At 36.3% G+C, this 17810-nt stretch overlaps 1 protein-coding gene across 3 annotated transcripts in view; it reads right to left on the reverse strand.

Moving 5' to 3' along the window:
- sorcs2 (sortilin-related VPS10 domain containing receptor 2) overlaps positions 1 to 15005 on the reverse strand; it is a 212532-nt gene extending 197527 nt beyond the window's left edge. Inside the window, exon 1 of one of the 3 annotated variants that reach the window (XM_048184819.1) lies at positions 14506 to 15005. In XM_048184819.1, coding sequence (XP_048040776.1) covers positions 14506 to 14865 — 360 coding nt within the window. In that variant the 5' untranslated portion in view covers positions 14866 to 15005. The remainder of the gene's footprint in view (positions 1 to 14505) is intronic. The other 2 variants (XM_048184821.1, XM_048184820.1) reach the window with 2 other exon arrangements.
- Positions 15006 to 17810: the final 2805 nt, after the last annotated feature.

A 17810-nucleotide genomic window follows, 5' to 3' on the forward strand; every position in this document is an offset into this window, starting at 1 on the left:
AGCTGAGTTTTACAAATCCTGAGGAAGCAAGCACTGAATTCAAAGAAAGAGAAGCAGAGACTAGGAAAGGGAAAGACAGAGAGCAGCTCCCAAGCAACAATATATACATACATACATATATGCATACACAAAATATATAAAATGCATAATTTTATGAGCTATCAAAAAAAAAAAAAAAAATGATAAAAGACACATGCATTGAGGACAGACAAAAATAGCAGATGAATATATGGAGGATATATGAGTGAAGCTCCATTTGGTGACTTTGAGGGGGAAGGTCTGTGGGATTCACATGACAGACAGAGAAAAAAAAAAGAGAGAGAGAGAGAGAGAGAGAGAAAGAGAAAGTGATTCATGCAATCCATCAGATTCACACATACACACACCAAACAGTCAGTTCTGTGGGTGATCATGTTTAATGTTTTACAGCATACAATGGTAACAGCTAAAGGTGCAAATGTACACTCATATGATGGCACATTTCAGTAGTCAATTACTAAGACTTGAGGACAAGAGCTATATGGCTGTGATACTATGGTACATGATGGTATGGCATAACAGTGTGTGTGTGTTCCAGGGTCTTGACCTCTCTGTGCAAGCAGCTGGTCATGGGTATTTTTTTGCCACTATCCTAACTCTAACCAGAGAAGAATTTTGACAAAATACATTTACTAATATGTTTAGCCCTTTTGAAAAGCTACAATGCTCGGGAATACTACATTTTAAAATAATTAAGTCACATTAGAAAGATGAATGGGTTTTCCAGAGAGAGTTCTGAAAAGTGTAATGTTGAAAACAGAAAGATAATTATATTTCTTCGTTCTTATGCCAGAAAACAAACTGTCTATCTGCATGTTAGTCAATGCTAGTGTTCAAATCAATCCAAATGTTAGTCTTAGCCTCAGACGGCACACCCACAGACCGCCCACAGTTCGGTCATGACTGTCTGATATTGCACACAAAACTGGCAAGCATTTTCTCAATCTGGCAAGCCTTAATCTGATTGGCTGGCTCCAGCACAATTTTACAGCAAATCTCCTGAAACAAAGTTAAGATTACAAAAACACATGGTTGATACAGCAAGTATGTTTAAGGAAAAACTACCCAATGGATTTACCCAGGTTAGTGACAACAGATCATTGAAACATATTCACATCCTTGTTTGATAATTGTGCAGCCTGATCTCATTAGTATTAGTAGGTACTTGTACTTTTGTACACATTTTTGCAAATTTGGAAATATTATGAAACATACAGATGAACATACTAACAGCATATATAATATAGTATTTACATATGCACAGCTTTACAAACACTTGAAACATTTGTAAGAATCCTTTATATTTATATTATAAATTATATAATTGTATGGTTACATTTTCATATATCTCCTGGATATGAGATAAATGTTTCTAAAAGTATTCCAAGTTATACCAGTCAAAGGAAAACAGACATAATGATGATTATGATTATAGCTCTAATTATGTAACTGTGCCCCATAGGCAGACAATAACAGCTAATTGATTTCAATTAGCATATGCTAATTGCATAAACCTTAAAACTCTATACTCATCAAATCATAAATGCAGCCTAGCAAAAAGATATTATTTGACCTTCAAAAGAGGGGAGATGTAAATGGTGTGACTGATGCATCATGGGAGCCCGGCGTAGAGTCTTTGTTTGTTTCACAATGGCAGTGTATTGTTATTTCATAATATCATCATCCTATAGCCTTGCTGAGTAGAGAGTACATTATTGTGTGGATATAATGTCTCAGTTCCCATGTAGCCAGTAATAGGTCATTCAATGTTTTTAAATGAAGGTGACCAAATGAACAATATTTCAATCTTGAACACAATTAATCGCAAACATGAACATCAACACTAGTCTGTAAACAAAAGTCTGTAAAAATATGGCCCAATTTACAGTGTTAATATGAAAGAATTTTCTGTATTAATGCATTTTGAATTATGTATTACATTGTGTTTTGTTAAAGGGTTAAAGGGAACCTGACGGAAAAGGTAATTTTCTGCAGGACATTATCCGTTTTACTACAGATTTCTTTCTTACAGCGTACTATTTTCAGTAAGAAAGTGCATAAGGTTCAGTGTCAAACTTTGCTCTCAGAAGAAAAAAAATTCTCCTCCAGTTATTATATAACAGCTGGATTATTCCTGATGAAACCTGGACATGAGGTTAAGGGAACATCAGAATGATGATGATTAAGAAGCCTCAAGATTGTGTTTTTGGTCTCCTCTGTCAGGTCCTCCTCGGTCGGTTTGGTCTTTATGCATAATTCTTTACAACACTCACATTTCATGTGTGTCTATCCAGACAGTAGGCAATAAATCAAGCATGCTGTCTATATTCAATTTATATTAGTATTTAAAATGACCAAGATTAAAAAGTGCGAGGTATATAGTGACTGACATCCCATGTGTGAATTTTTATTGCCATCCTGGCTGACCTGAACGATCCCAATAACTATCTGAGTGCCTCTGTAATTAAAATTGATGGAGCTCATAGAACCTTCATCATGGTACTTGTCAGTCCTGCTGAAAATTACATATGAAAGACATCACCCTTTACATTTGTGTGTGTATGAGCTGAAGGTTAGAGAGATGAGGACAGAGAGTCATTAGGCACTACGAACAGACTTCATTAAAGCACAGTCACACTGATTAAGAGAGAGAGAGAGGAAGGGAGAGAGAGAGAGAGAGATTTAAGAGAATGTATACAGGATTCATCATGAAATGGATGCACTCTAACTGAGAAAACATGCTTCAGTACCATCATACCAATTATTTAATTCTCGGAGTAATTTCCCCTACAAGGTCCATTTAAGGTTTAGAGGACTAAAGCAATAAAAATGTCTTATTACTAGTAGTTCAATGCAGCGTACAGATAAAGCTGTGACATTAGAACAATGTCATGACTCATGGACATACTTCAGACTAAAGTTACAAACAATTTTTGAATTCTTATTTCTATTAATGCACAAATCATCCATCTAATAGGGAAAAAATGAAAGAATGAATGAGTATCACAGCAGCTGACAAAGAAAAGACAAAAATGTCCTTGGCTCCAAGACATTTCTGTTTACCAGAGGTGTATTCATAACTCTCAAGCTTTCTCAGGCTCTGTTAAGCTACCCTACACTGTAATACAGACAGCAACTGTCAGTCGAACCTCAAGAAAAAAAAATGTTAAGGTAAACCTACACTGTGTACATGTAAAAATAACATGAGTCACTGCATAAAGTGGCACAAAACAATCAGGAGATGTGTATGTATGGCAAAAGAAACAGAACAAGGGGATGCAAACATTTTAACCGCTACAGCCCACAAACCAACTACTGCGAACGTTTGCTTGTTTTATACATCATGCCTCATTTCAGAAACAATGTTCTCATCAGGCCAATCAGAATAAAGGCCCATTTACATTTTCTTTTTTTTTTTGACAGCCAATCAGAATCCATAATGCTTTAAAGAGAGTGAGCATTTAAAGGGTTAGTTCACCCAAAAATGAAAATTATGTCATTAATGACTCACCCTCATGTCGTTCCAAACCCATAAGACCTCCGTTCATCTTCGGAACACAGTTTAAGATATTTTAGATTTAGTCCGAGAGCTTTCTGTCCCTCCATTGAAAATGTATGTACGGCAGACTGTCCATGTCCAGAAAGGTAATAAAAACATCATCAAAGTAGTCCATGTGACATCAGTGGGTTAGTTAGAATTTGTTGAAGCATCGAAAATACATTTTGGTCCTAAAATAACAAAAACTACGACTTTATTCAGCATTGTCTTCTCTTCCGGAATCCTTTCCATTGAATTGATTCCATTGAATCCTTTCATCTGTCGGCGTTGGTAATGCACTTTTACATCGCTGTGGTTGTTTTTGGCGATTAGGACATCCGCAACATTTTGAAGCATCGAAAATACATTTTGGTCCAAAAATAACAAAAACTACGACTTTATTCAGCATTGTATTCTCTTCCGGGTCTGTTGTCAATTCGCGTTCACGACTCCGCTTCTTCTTCTTTCCTGTTTTACGGCGGTTGGCATCCAGCTTATTGGTGCATTACCGCCCCCTTCTGCTCCGGAGTGTGGCTCACGACTCCGCAGTGACGCTGTTGATGTAAGACGCTGCTGACGTGTTATCTGGTGCGCCCGAGCTTCATTTACAGTCTGAGGGAGACGCACGCTGTATTCAAGCTATTCTACATTGTTTGTATTTTGGTATTGCTATATTTTTTAAAATGGTGCGTAAGTGTGCATGTCGCGGATGTCCTAATCGCCAAAAACAACCACAGCAACGTAAAAGTGCATTACCAACGCCGACAGATGAAAGGATTCAATGGAATCAATTCAATGGAAAGGATTCCGGAAGAGAAGACAATGCTGAATAGTTTAGTTTTTGTTATTTTTGGACCAAAATGTATTTTCGATGCTTCAACAAATTCTAACTAACCCACTGATGTCACATGGACTACTTTGATGATGTTTTTATTACCTTTCTGGACATGGACAGTCTACCGTACATACATTTTCAATGGAGGGACAGAAAGCTCTCGGACTAAATCTAAAATATCTTAAACTGTGTTCCGAAGATGAACGGAGGTCTTACGGGTTTGGAACGACATGAGGGTGAGTCATTAATGACATAATTTTCATTTTTGGGTGAACTAACCCTTTAAAGTGGCAGATAATATAACAGGAGCACATGCTTAGTGTAAACAGAACAATATTGTGCGTTGGTGTGGACTCTAGTGATCATTACAGTCATCTTTAAGATACACAAACATCAATACCGATAATACCAGCTGTAGTCACCTCAGAACAACAGGCAGTTTGTTCTGATATTACTCAATTTTGTGTGACTGCTGACAACAAAATTAATTTTATTAACCAGATTTTGGACAGTAGATAGATCAGGTTAATCATCTGCTGTCTCATGGCTTTGAGGAAAGTTTTGAAAGCACAAGCTTTATTATGACTGTCTCACAAGCTTATCAACTAGGCATCATCACTTCTGCGTTCAGAGCTAAATTAGTTCTCACCCACCATTCTCTCTGCATTCTTCTGTGGTCTCATACACTGCACAGTGCAAGGATGAAATTACTAGAATCTACAGACATGAATAACCTCAAGCTAGTATGACCTGGCAGAAACAGGAAGAACTCTCTGTCAAAACCATTAGTGATACGGATCTAGAATGATGAACACATCTGATACTGTTATTCATAGCTGCTGGTTTAATGAGTCCATATAGCAAGTCCATCTCTGTGGGGTTTTTTTTTTTTTTTTTTTTTAAGTAATAGTTCACCCAAAAAGCTTTGTCATCATTTTCTCACCCCATATTGTTATAATCTCTAATGTGGTTTTCTTTCTTTTGTGAAATATAAAAGAAGATGATTGGCAGAACATCTTAGCTGCTTTCCATACAAGGCAGATTTGAGGGCTCTCATATGAGTCAATTATCAGTAAATAACGGCTTAAATTTCACACACAAAGCTATCATATAGCTTCAGACTTGGGCTTGGACTAAACTGCACAAAGCGAATGGACTACTTTCTTGGCATCTTTATGGTGCTATATGGGACATTCTGGGAGCTTGGACGTTGCACAGTGTAAGGCGAAAAGTTTTTTATTTGTAAATTGTAGTTGTGTGTTAATCAGCAAAGTTTAGAACTGTGACATGAGACGTTAAAGCTGTATAAATGCATCAGTTTCACAATGAAAATTCATCACCTCACTTATTCACGTTGTCTGCAGAAGCACACTGGTGAGTACAAAAGCAACTGCTGTACATTCCACGTGTCACATAATTTCAAAGCCAAAATACAATACTTGTGCTCATGAATGTAAATGAATCAGTGTAGTCTGTCAAATCCACTCTGATATGGTGTTCACAGGCAACCACAGGTCAAAACATCATATTCATTAAGTTCCTCTAGAAATAACTTGTAATTTTATGTTTTTAATAATCATCTAAGGCTGTTCAGTTGTTGCCTTTATGTATTAATATACCAGAGCTCTGTATCAGTCCAATGCTACTTTCATAATAAATCACGTTCCAATAGCAATACAGCTCAGACATTCACCTCATTCTGTTTTTCATAGACAAAAGAAAATAATACAAAGTTGGAATGACATCCCTAGTAAAAAAAACAAAATCTATTTAAAATATATTTATATTTCAAATCTATTAACATATTTATTGACATATATCACTTAAGACTTACTGATATAAAATTATAATTAAACTTTATTTGGAGTATGTCTTTATGCACGAATGCACATATCATGCTTTAAAATGTTTTAATATCACCAATAAGGGTTGTATGATCTTTGTATAATATCAGTCTTTAAATGCAAGATATTTAAAGTGTACCTAAAGTATACTTGCAATAGTTCCACTTTAGCACAATCACATATACTTAAGTATATCTTTATTTGGACCTCAGGACTTCTTCTGCACCATTAAGTGCAATAAGTACAAAATTAGTTGTTCCAATTTAGCAGACATTTAAATAAACTAGTTTAGTATACCAAAATTACAACTGCAGGGTATTACTATTTAGCACACACACAAATATAAATGTATTGGTAGTATACTTAGCACAAAATAATAAGCACTAGGGATGAGTGTGGGTAAAAGTTCATTGTTTTATTATTTTGTGTAACTAGCCCTTAAAACACCATTGTAGGGGCAATATGACATATGCAGGTCTAAGGCCAATGCACAAAAACACATTCTGCATGCTGCACATGAACTCTCTGCCTGAGCTGTCCCTCCAGATTCTGATGAGGTCTCCCAGGAAACAAAGGAAGAAATCCTCATTGGGAGCGGAAGGAAAAAGGACCACAAGTAAGCCTCTAATAAGTTGGGCTAATAGAAGTAGAGACACTAAAGTCTCAGGGCTGAGAAGAGCAAAACCACCAATGGCATGCCAGTAATTAGTACTGATATTTAAAAGAAGATTGGAATGGGAAAATGGATTTGGAGAGGTTTTAAAAATGTGGATGGAAAACACTTTTGTCCACTCTGCCACATGTTTGCAAGCCAAATCTGACTCATTGCAAAACAGAAACATTCAGAAACAATAGGGAATATTGATTCAGACAGACAAGACATGTGCTAACAATTTTGCTCATGCAATAGGAGGGGCCAAATTAACTGTCTGTTAAGTATATAACCCATGAATGAATGCCTATTTCATGAAGTAAGCTTTCCAGAGGATGTGACAAGGAGAGAGAAATAATGCAGACATGCTATGAATATTAATAGCACATTTTTACACTTTATTCCCAAATTACATGCAAAGAAAGGCATATTTTAATTAACCATGTGCTGCCAGAGACTACCTTAAATGGCTCATCCATCTTTTGCACTTGAACACATATTTTGGTGAACTGATAAAGGGTTGATGTGCGTGTTTGTATTTGCATGTGTAGATAATATACTGAATAAAACATTTGGCCATTTAATTTCCACAAAGCAAAAATCATGTATCATGTATCAGTATTTGAGAAATGTTAGAGAGCCAAATTTGTACACAATCTGATCTATTAGAGCTCATCATTGTAATGTTATGTATACATTTTTTTTTATTATTATTATTATTTAAAGTCCCTGTAAAGCAATATGAAAATGTGTTCTGAGTTTGTCACACCACAGAAATTTTTTTAACCACACAGCCAAATTTGAATGATAAAAAAAATGCCAATGAAATAAGATATCAAAATCTTGAAAAATAAACAAGCTCTCAAACGCTGGGGGCGTGTCCGCTGTCTGCGCTGAAACCACGCCCACTCGCGAGAAAGACGTCTCTCTCAACTTACTTGTCTAATGAGTCAAATATGCTGATGCATATAAACAAAAGAAACACATGCAAAATTTAGTAGAGTTACTGTGGACTTCCTACTAATTATAACACAACAAGGCTACTTACACTCTTTGTAATGGGCACGTACTGCCGAATGTGGCACCAGATGTCGGCGCCGCGAGACGTGAGGATGAAGGCCGGGACAAGAGATAGTCGGTCCGGCCCCATATCATCGGTTGTTGGCAGGATGGGAGGATGATGGCCGAGGCGGGAGAGCCCCATTCAGCAATAACAGCGGATTATCAGTGAATCCCAGTTGTCTCTGATGAAAGTTTGTAAAACTATCCGGTGTAAAATTATCACTGCAGAGGCAGGTGTTGGTGGTGATCCTCAGCTCTCCATCAAGATGGCTCCTTACAAAATTAATCCACTTCTTCTTCATATCATCATTTTTAGGAAATTTAAATAAGGAGACCGAGCTGTTTTGTATATTATCGCAACCAGGTAATATGCATTTGCGTGACGAAGGCATAGCTAGCTAGCAAAATAGTAATGGAAATGACAGTAACTTGAAACTGAGCGGGCAAACCACTGATGCTAAAAACGCTGTAGTTATTATAATGTTAGGGGCGGGGCCATGCTCAGTGGCTCCAGTGCATCAACGAGCCACCGTTTTAGCCCCGCCCAAAAATCCTGAACACAGAATTGGTGAAAAACTATGGAGTCAAATTAATGCCTTAAAGTTTTGCACAAAAATAAAGTTTTGCAAAACACAAAAAAGAATTGAGCAATAAAAAAATGTTTTGCAAACAAAAATAAAGAATTGCAAAGGAAAAATAAAGTATTGAGTGGAAAAAAAATAAGTTTTGCAAACAAAAATAATAAATTGCAAAATAAAATAACGTAGTGCAAAAATAAAAATATAATCAATTACAAAAATCAATGACAGCTGTAATCCTATTTTATCTTTGCCACATATTTTTCATGCTCAAACCTACTAAATCATTTGCAACGCTCATTTTATTCTGCGTTTCAGTCAAGCGTGCGCTCACGATACCGGTTTTCTTTTGCACTGCACTTTTCTGTGCGGATCTCTTTATGGCACTGGTTTGACGTGGGGGTGGAGTCAAGAAACGGGGGCACGCCCCCGCGAATTCATTGGAGGGGAACGTAATCGGCGACAGGTGAAATAATTCTTTGACGTGGTTAAAAATAATGAATGGTTTGTTTTTGTTGGTTTGTTTAGCATATGTTGTCGCCGATTACAACCCCCTCCAATGCATTTCTTATAGTAATATGACCCGTTGCGCTCTGTCTCACTGCCTGTATCCACTTTTGTATCCTTAAACATTCGTTTTTTGGGGTCGACAGCTTATAAAAACTTATTTCTGTTTTTTTTTAGCTTGTTAGCTGTACACCTTGTCACACAGCACCTTTTAGGCATTGTTCTGTTTTTTGTAATGAGTCAGAAAAGACAAGAAGGCAGCCTGGAGACGGTTGGATTGTTTTTCCCCCGGTGGGCGTGGTTTTCAGATTATAATAAATGCGCTCTGTCTCTTGATCTGGGCAGCGTTTCCCAAAAGCATCGTAAGCTTAAGTTGATCGTAGCTCCATTGAAACCAATGGAGCTACGATCAACTTAGGCTTACGATGCTTTTGGGAAACGCTGCCCTGTTCTGTTCCGATCTGCGTCGCCTGCCGATGACGTGTTTCGCGGGGGCGTGCCCCCGTTTCTTGACTCCACCCCCACGTCAAACCAGTGCCATAAAGAGATCCGCACAGAAAAGTGCAGCGCAAAAGAAAACCGGTATCGCGAGCGCACGCTTGACTGAAACGCCGAATAAAATGAGCGTTGCAAATGATTTAGTAGGTTTGAGCATGAAAAATATGTGGCAAAGATAAAATAGGATTATAGCTGTCATTGATTTTTGTAATTGATTATATTTTTATTTTTGCACTACGTTATTTTATTTTGCAATTTATTATTTTTGTTTGCAAAACTTATTTTTTTCCGCTCAATACTTTATTTTTCCTTTGCAATTCTTTATTTTTGTTTGCAAAACATTTTTTTATTGCTCAATTCTTTTTTGTGTTTTGCAAAACTTTATTTTTGTGCAAAACTTTAAGGCATTAATTTGACTCCATAAAAAACTGTTTAACTCCACAATTCATACTACATAGTTCAGTCTTTGTAATGTGTTTCAGCAGTACATTGGTAACATTTTTAATGTGTTTAGAAACAATTCTCAGAATTGACTTTACAGGGACTTTAAATTACGACTCCACCCCCCCACTTGGAAAACCTACTGGCAAATGATGACTCGTGAGGGAAGCGCACATGTCAGTGAGCCATGTGTCTTTCATTTTATCAGATTTTCTAATAGCATGAAGGCAAGAGAACAACATGCACACACTCTGAGCTAAATTAGACTGATAGCAATCTCTCTACCATTGCTCCCTTGGACTCCTTTTCATTGTATCTCCATTTTGAATATCCCTTTGGGAATCAATAAAAAATATCTGTCTGTCTATCTATATATCTCTTTCACAAAAATAGTTTTGTGTCATTTTCCCCTTCTCTCTCTATGTCTTAACTAAACAGCTATCAGCAGACAAACAGATGGATGGTTCCTGACAACATTGCAAAAACAAACAACAGCAGAGAGACTGCTGCTAAATACTAGATAGATGTCTATATCTCCTCATATTTACAGAAAAGAGATGTGTCATCAGAAGTGCAGGAGGTCAAAATAAATGAATCAGGATGGTTGCACTCCCCAGAGAAAGTGAGGGAGAAAAAGAGAGATAGAACAGAAAACACAAGGCGCACACATTTAGCAGATAAAAGGGCTCTAATGCTGGCTTTATGTTGGGAGTATAGTATCATTCTCAAGGACTAGAGCCTTAAGGAACTCACAACTATAGGTTCTGGAGTTAATGATGGTTTGTCCTTCCGTTGCTAACAGTCTATTCTACACATCACCTGAAGCACAGGAAAATTGCCTCTCTCCATTTGTGAATTTTTTTTTTTCAACTAAAATTGAACTTTAACGAAACATGTAGAATGATCCTTAATTATAAATCTCCATACAGCACTAGTAATTATGACATGTTGATATCTTTGTTCCTCTTATTTGTTTATGCAATTAAACTGATATCGAACATCAATTCTTCGTGCTCCTATTACAACAGTAGATGATAGTGTAAATAATTTAAAGGTGCCCTCGAATGAAAAATTGAATTTATCTTAGCATAGTTAAATAACAAGAGTTCAGTACATGGAAATGACATACAGTGAGTCTCAAACTCCATTGTTTCCTCCTTCCTATATAAATCTCATTTGTTTAAAAGACCTCCGAAGAACAGGCAAATCTCAACATAACACCGACTGTTACGTAACAGTCGGGATGTACGCCCCCCAATATTTGCATATGCCAGCCCACGTTTCCAACATTATAAAAGGCATTAGACAAGGGCAGGCAGTATTAACGTCTGGATCTGTGCACAACCAAATCATCAGACTAGGTAAGCAAGCAAAAACAATAGCGAAAAATGGCAGATGGAGCAATAATAACTGACATGATCCATGATATCATGATATTTTTAGTGATATTTGTAAATTGTCTTTCTAAATGTTTCGTTAGCATGTTGCTAATGTACTGTTAAATGTGGTTAAAGTTACCATCGGTTATTACTGTTTTCACGGAGACAAGAGAGCCGTCGCTATTTTCATTTTTAAACACTTGCAGTCTGTATAATGCATAAACACAACTTCATTCTTTATAAATCTCTCCAACAGTGTAGCATTAGCCGTTAGCCACGGAGCACTATCAAACTCATTCAAAATCAGAAGTAAACAATATAACAGTATACAATACTCACATAATCTGACGCATGCATGCCGCATGCATGATGAACACTTTGTAAAGATCCATTTTGAGGGTTATATTAGCTGTGTAAACTTTGTTAAGGCACTGTTCAAGGCAAGCGCGAGCTCTGTGGGCGGAGAGCACGGGATTTAAAGGGACCGCAGCATCTATGGGGTATTTTGAGCTGAAACTTCACAGACACATTCAGGGGACACCTTAGACTTATATTACATCTTTTAAAAACATAATCTAGGGCACCTTTAAACACAAGTCTGCACTGGATTGCCTTCACTCTTATAAATAAAGGTTCTTTACTGGTATTGTTGATTTCATGAAGAAACTTAAACATCCATTGAAACTTTCCATTCCACAAAAGGTTCTTTATAGTGAAAAAAGTTTTTTTAAATGAAAATGTTCTTCACCCTAAGTATAAAATTGTTCTTTTAAGTACTTTTTATTGAAAGAATCTTTGGTGAACCGAAAATGGTCCTTTTATGGCATTATTTTTAAGAGTGTTGACTATTTTCATGTAGGTCAGTGGTGAATCAATATGGAAAAACAAGTGACTTCTGCATTTATGTCACAGGTTTCAAGAAGACGTCCCCTAAACAGTCTCACATTACTCTAACAATAGGGAATATTTGCTGCCGTCAGTTCCTTTTTGTGTCATCTTTCCCACATGGCACTGCAGTCAATCTATTTTGAACAATCACTAAATGGTAAACCCTGTTGTGAATGGACTGGAGATCTGTGGGCTTGATATAAAAGATAAAGATCTTTAGCAGTGCTTCTGGTAAAATGCTTTGCAGTCTCGTAACAAATCTAGCAAACGACCATATGTAAGCGTATCAGTGCTTGTTGATCTCTGTGCTTATCCAGTATGTGTCTGCTGTTGCCCAGCTCAGATGAGGTTACAGCTCTCCTCAGACATCTGACATAGCAGCCACGACCTGCATAATTCATACATCTACTGCTTTAAGGTCCTTAAGTAATTAAAAGAAGCAACAAGATCACAGACACTTACATCTCCATCTCCAATACGCACAGGATAAATCATCTTCATGCCAATTCCATCCCTCTCAAAATGGCTTCTTAGATCTTTTGGAAAAGCAGCGGATCCGCGATTAAGAGGAAATGCACTAGATTACACAAAGGGAATCACTGCTTACTGCGTGGGAGTTGTTTTCAGTGATGTTGTAAAACCTTTACAAGAAACTATAAGATTTTTTTTATAATATATATATAAAAAAACAAATGAGAACTCTTTAATATCTCAATTGTTTCTACAGAACAATATAAATGGCAAGTACGAGACTTTTCACTTGTCTCCTGCTTCTCATCTTTGTGAGACTTTCAGGAGACCCCTTGTGAAAAAAGGAGTGCACATAATTTGAATGTGTACTTGGAGTGTACTCCCAATCTTAAAAATATATTTTTTTAAAAACTACCTGCAGATAATTTAATGAAATAAAGCCTACTTAAAGGCTACTTTAGTACACTTTTTTTACACTTACATTTTTTTTTGTACTTTAAAGATAGACTTTTTTAATGTGTTGACTAACATAGTAAAACACATATTGTTCTAATGTTGATTATAACACACTCAAGTATGTTATTCAACATTACATTTAAAGTTCAAAAATTTTAAATGTACAAGGCTAAATTGCAACTTTAAATGTGTAAATACATGCAAGTTTCAATAGAAATTACATTTAAGTATATTTTAGTTTACCTTGAATTCTTTTCAGTACATTCGGCAGAACACTTTAACAATATTTTGAAAAAAAAAAAATAGAAGTTTTTATAAAATTAAATATAAATATGTACTTATGTCCAACTTAAGAAAAAAATCACTCTAAAGTTCAGCTAATTGCCTTTAACATAAATTTAAAGTAATGCATTTTCATTTAATTGCAATTAACATGCAATTAAGTGACTAAAAACTATTGCGTTCAGTTTGCACTTAAGCATATTCTTTTAAAGTATATATTATTTCAATTAGTATTAAGTACGCTTTTTACAAGTATGCTAAAGTGTGTTTCTTTCTCACAAGAGACAACACAATGTTTCAAACTGCCCACAAATCCACCAAGATACCAAAGTCTCCAATCAAAATTCAGAGATTACAATTCAAAAACATTCTCATCAAATCAATTCAGAAGTTATCAGATCGCTTTTATTTTATGTAAACGGCTCATGAGTTGTTTTGGCAGCTTTGTGAACGAGGGACGTCTCCTGCAGATACAATTCACCAAACTATTACACAGACAAGCGCGCGTTTGTTCAGAGCGCATCCGCGCTGCAAGCGCTCAAAGAGTCGCTGGTTCGTTTGGTCGCTTTGTAATTACTATATCACATTGTATCGTTTATATGACTGAGCAAGCCCAAGTAAACGTAGCCAAACTTCAAACTTTGCGTCACCCATTTTTATACTAACGAAGACTTGCAGTGAACTCCTTCCTGCTATGCGCGTGCAGGTGCATGGAATACTGTCGGTGCGTTTCGGCATCACTTGTCATTCTGGCTCACATTACATGCACAACGGTTTGGTAAACACTGAACCTAAACCTCTCAATGCACACCGCGGATGTTTTGTGTGATGATGAATGCTGAACGCTATACATCCACCTGCCGTACAAACATTACGCATGCATGCTTCATTTTCATTACCTGTTTCTCAAACCCGAAATAAATCAATAGAGCATCTACGAACCGAACAGGACTTGACAGGATAAACAACTCAACGTTCAATCTTATGAGTTTGTGGGACAATTACAACGGATAACAGGAGAAGGGGTGTACTCACGCTGCTGTTTTCACCCGTCCAGTGGACCATTGCCTGGTTGTGGGTGGCATCCCCTTTAAGGACGAAAGAGCTGCTGAGTAGAGAGACTTTCTCCGGAGTCGATGCCCTCCGGACTCGGGGAACTCCCATGGCCGGTCCGCCCGGGTCCCCGCTGTAATCTCCGCGGCTGTGCGCTGAGATAAGCGTTTCATCTCTGCCAATGACATGCCCACCGCGGCTGTCAAGCTCTCGGTCCCGTTCGTTTCTCTGGTGTATAACGCCGCTGTGACATGAAATCGGTCCGAAAAGTGACATAAACGCGCAAGCGAAAAATACAGCTGGGTACAGGTGCGCAAAAACTGCCATGATGAGCGTCTTCATTTAACACTGTCAAAGCGAGTGCGATGCAAGCGAAAGATGGAAAGCTCTAATGTAAGAGAGAGGGAGGGAGAGAAAGAGAGAAAGGGAGAGAGAGGGGAAGAGGGTGGGGAAAGCAAAGCTACGTACCGAGCGCGCTCATGTGCTGTATACTAGACAGCCGAGCCGAGACCGCTGAGAAGATCAGCCGTATTCGCCTGCCACCTAGTGGAGCTACGCGTCAAGTGTTTGTTTGTTTGTTTTTTAGCCAAAACTATTTTAGAAAAGTTTAAGTTTGTACTAACATCACATATCAAATAATGCAACAAAAAAAGTCACTCCTTAATTTCTAAGATCCGGTAAATTTAATTTAATCCCCATTTGATCCCACATAGGTCTAACATTTGTGACCAAAATTTAAAAAGTATTTTTTTTTAGAATGAAGGGTCTAAAAATGTGTTGATGTATCTTATTAATTCATTCATAAATTATTTAAATTAATATATTTTGTGTCAACTATATGCTATATGAAAGTACAGACTGTCTTGGAACTTTTTTTTTTTTACATTGCTAGTGTAAATAGTCACATGACCAGAGCTGGATGCACGTAAACTTACTATACAATTACTATATTTGATATATAATATTTTAATGGCCTATTGTTAAAGTATCATTAAGGTTGTATGAAAAATATAAAGGAAATGAGGATTTATTTTTGGATTGTTAATTGTCAATTTCATTCCTGGTAACAGTTGTAACCAGTACGACACACTTTCAAACTTCTCTGAAACTGTTTTAAAGAAGGCATGCAAGTCAGAAAAAAAAACTTGTAATTCTTTCTCCTTATAACTTAAAACATCCAAGGTGGACCAATTATTCCATCTCATTTGCCTATAAATAAGCTGACTCAGTTAAATTCCACCTCAAATCACTAATTTCAGAAGAGGAAGCATAAAATTAGATGCACAGCAAAGTATAAAGTCACTGGTTACAACATTCTAGTGAGCTGATGTGGCCACTTAACTAGACTGTCCAAATATTCTAATAAATAAAGGCAGATTTTCATTTCCAGATCGATCCTCAAACAAGCAACACTCAGCATGAACTTTTTTCAGTTGATTTAACATCTTTATACAGGGTTGTATAGAGTTAAAAATATTATATGTTAAGAATTCTAAAACTATTACAAAACATCCACATTTTCTAATTAGGGATCACAGGGGAGCACATATATTTTGGGTTCAGCACTCTTAAATAGTTTTAAAAGTCTCTTATGCGAACACAGGCTGCATTTATTTGATCACAAATACAGAAAATCAGTAATATTGTGAAATATTATTACAATTTAAAAGAAATTTCTCTATTTTAATATATTTTAAAATGTGATTTATTCCTGTAATGGCAAAGCTGAATTTTCAGCAGCATTTACTACAGTCTTCAGTGTCACATGATCCTTAGAAATCATTTTAATACCAGTAACATTTTTTTATTATCAATGTTGAATACAGATGTGCTGCTTAACATTTTTGTGGAAACTGTGATACATATTTTCAAGATTCTTTACAAATATGCTCACAAGAAAGCTTTTTTTGGAAATAGAAATCTTCTGTAACATAAGTGTCTTTAATGTCACTTTTGATCAACTTAATGTATCCTTGTTGAATAAAAGTATTAATTCCTTAAAAAATGGTGTATACTACACAGGATTGCTCAAAGGCAGAATGTTTTCACACCTCCCAGAAAGGGTCTTCATCAGGTCAAACAACAGGCTTAAACAAAGACCTTTTATGGGTCAAAACTTGTGGGAAAAAATCCTTATGCAAGCAGGAACTGTTTCTGGGCCTAAATCAAGTTAGGATTTCCTCACCTCAATCTCTCAAATGATGTCCAAGAGACAGACTAGGCTGACTGAGAGTCGACAGAGGATTACTGGACTAAATTTAAAGAGTAGCCTGTTGTCAGCTGTCTGCTTTAAAACCTGAGGGGGGGAAATCACAAACGCATTTCATACTTTGACTCTGAATATATCATAAACAGTAAAGTTCAAATTGTGATAAATAGATAAATCGTTTTTTAATAAACCTATAGATAATTTCCATCACACATGTCAGTGAACTCCGACTACTGTAAGAATCTTGCCAATGTGAGTCTTCCGATACGGGTTAAATGCAATTTAGACAACATATTTTAAATTCATTCGTGTGTGTTGTCTGAACTGGTGAACCTGGAGTGATGTAAAAGCTCGGCGTACAGCGTAATGTTAGTTAAAGTTTCATACAGAAAAAAGGTGAAGTTTGAAGGATTATGGGGGGGTTCATGTTCATAACCTTCCTCTTATAAGATTGGGTAATGTTGAATTTTCATGAACTGCAATGTTTTTGGTTTTATGTCAATGTTTTATGATACATGATGAACAGTATTAGATTTGTTTTTAACTGTCTACATTTGCAATTTAAATAATATTCATGAAAAACATAATGAAATTCAAAGAATATAAAGCATTATTCTACAAAAGGAGAATAGAATAAATAAAAGCACAAGATGTTGGAAAATAAGTAGGCCTATAAGGTGTTGTTTATATTTACTGCTAAAACTTATAATAGCACCAATTGATTCAATACAAACAACATTTCTGAGGAAAAATATGAACTATATACACTTACACTTATTCTAAGTTATTTCCACTATTGTACGTTGTTGCCATATGGCAACATATCATAAAGTACCTTAAAATAATATTTTTTTCCAATTTTTTTTTTTTTACAGCACTTCAAGTTAAGCCATTCTAAGAAAAGAAAAAGAGTCAAATATATATATTTTTTTTTTATAAATTTTTCATAATGCGTGCGGTAGAGGGTTAAGTAATAGAAGTGTTGGAACGGTGGTAACCTTCAGTCGGCCAAGGAAAAACGCGTCCTTTATCACGTGCAAAATGTTTCGACCTTTCTCTCAACCAAACTACAGAATTG

Source organism: Megalobrama amblycephala, linkage group LG3 (genome assembly GCF_018812025.1).
Source record: "Megalobrama amblycephala isolate DHTTF-2021 linkage group LG3, ASM1881202v1, whole genome shotgun sequence".
Classification (NCBI taxonomy): Eukaryota; Metazoa; Chordata; class Actinopteri; order Cypriniformes; family Xenocyprididae; genus Megalobrama; species Megalobrama amblycephala.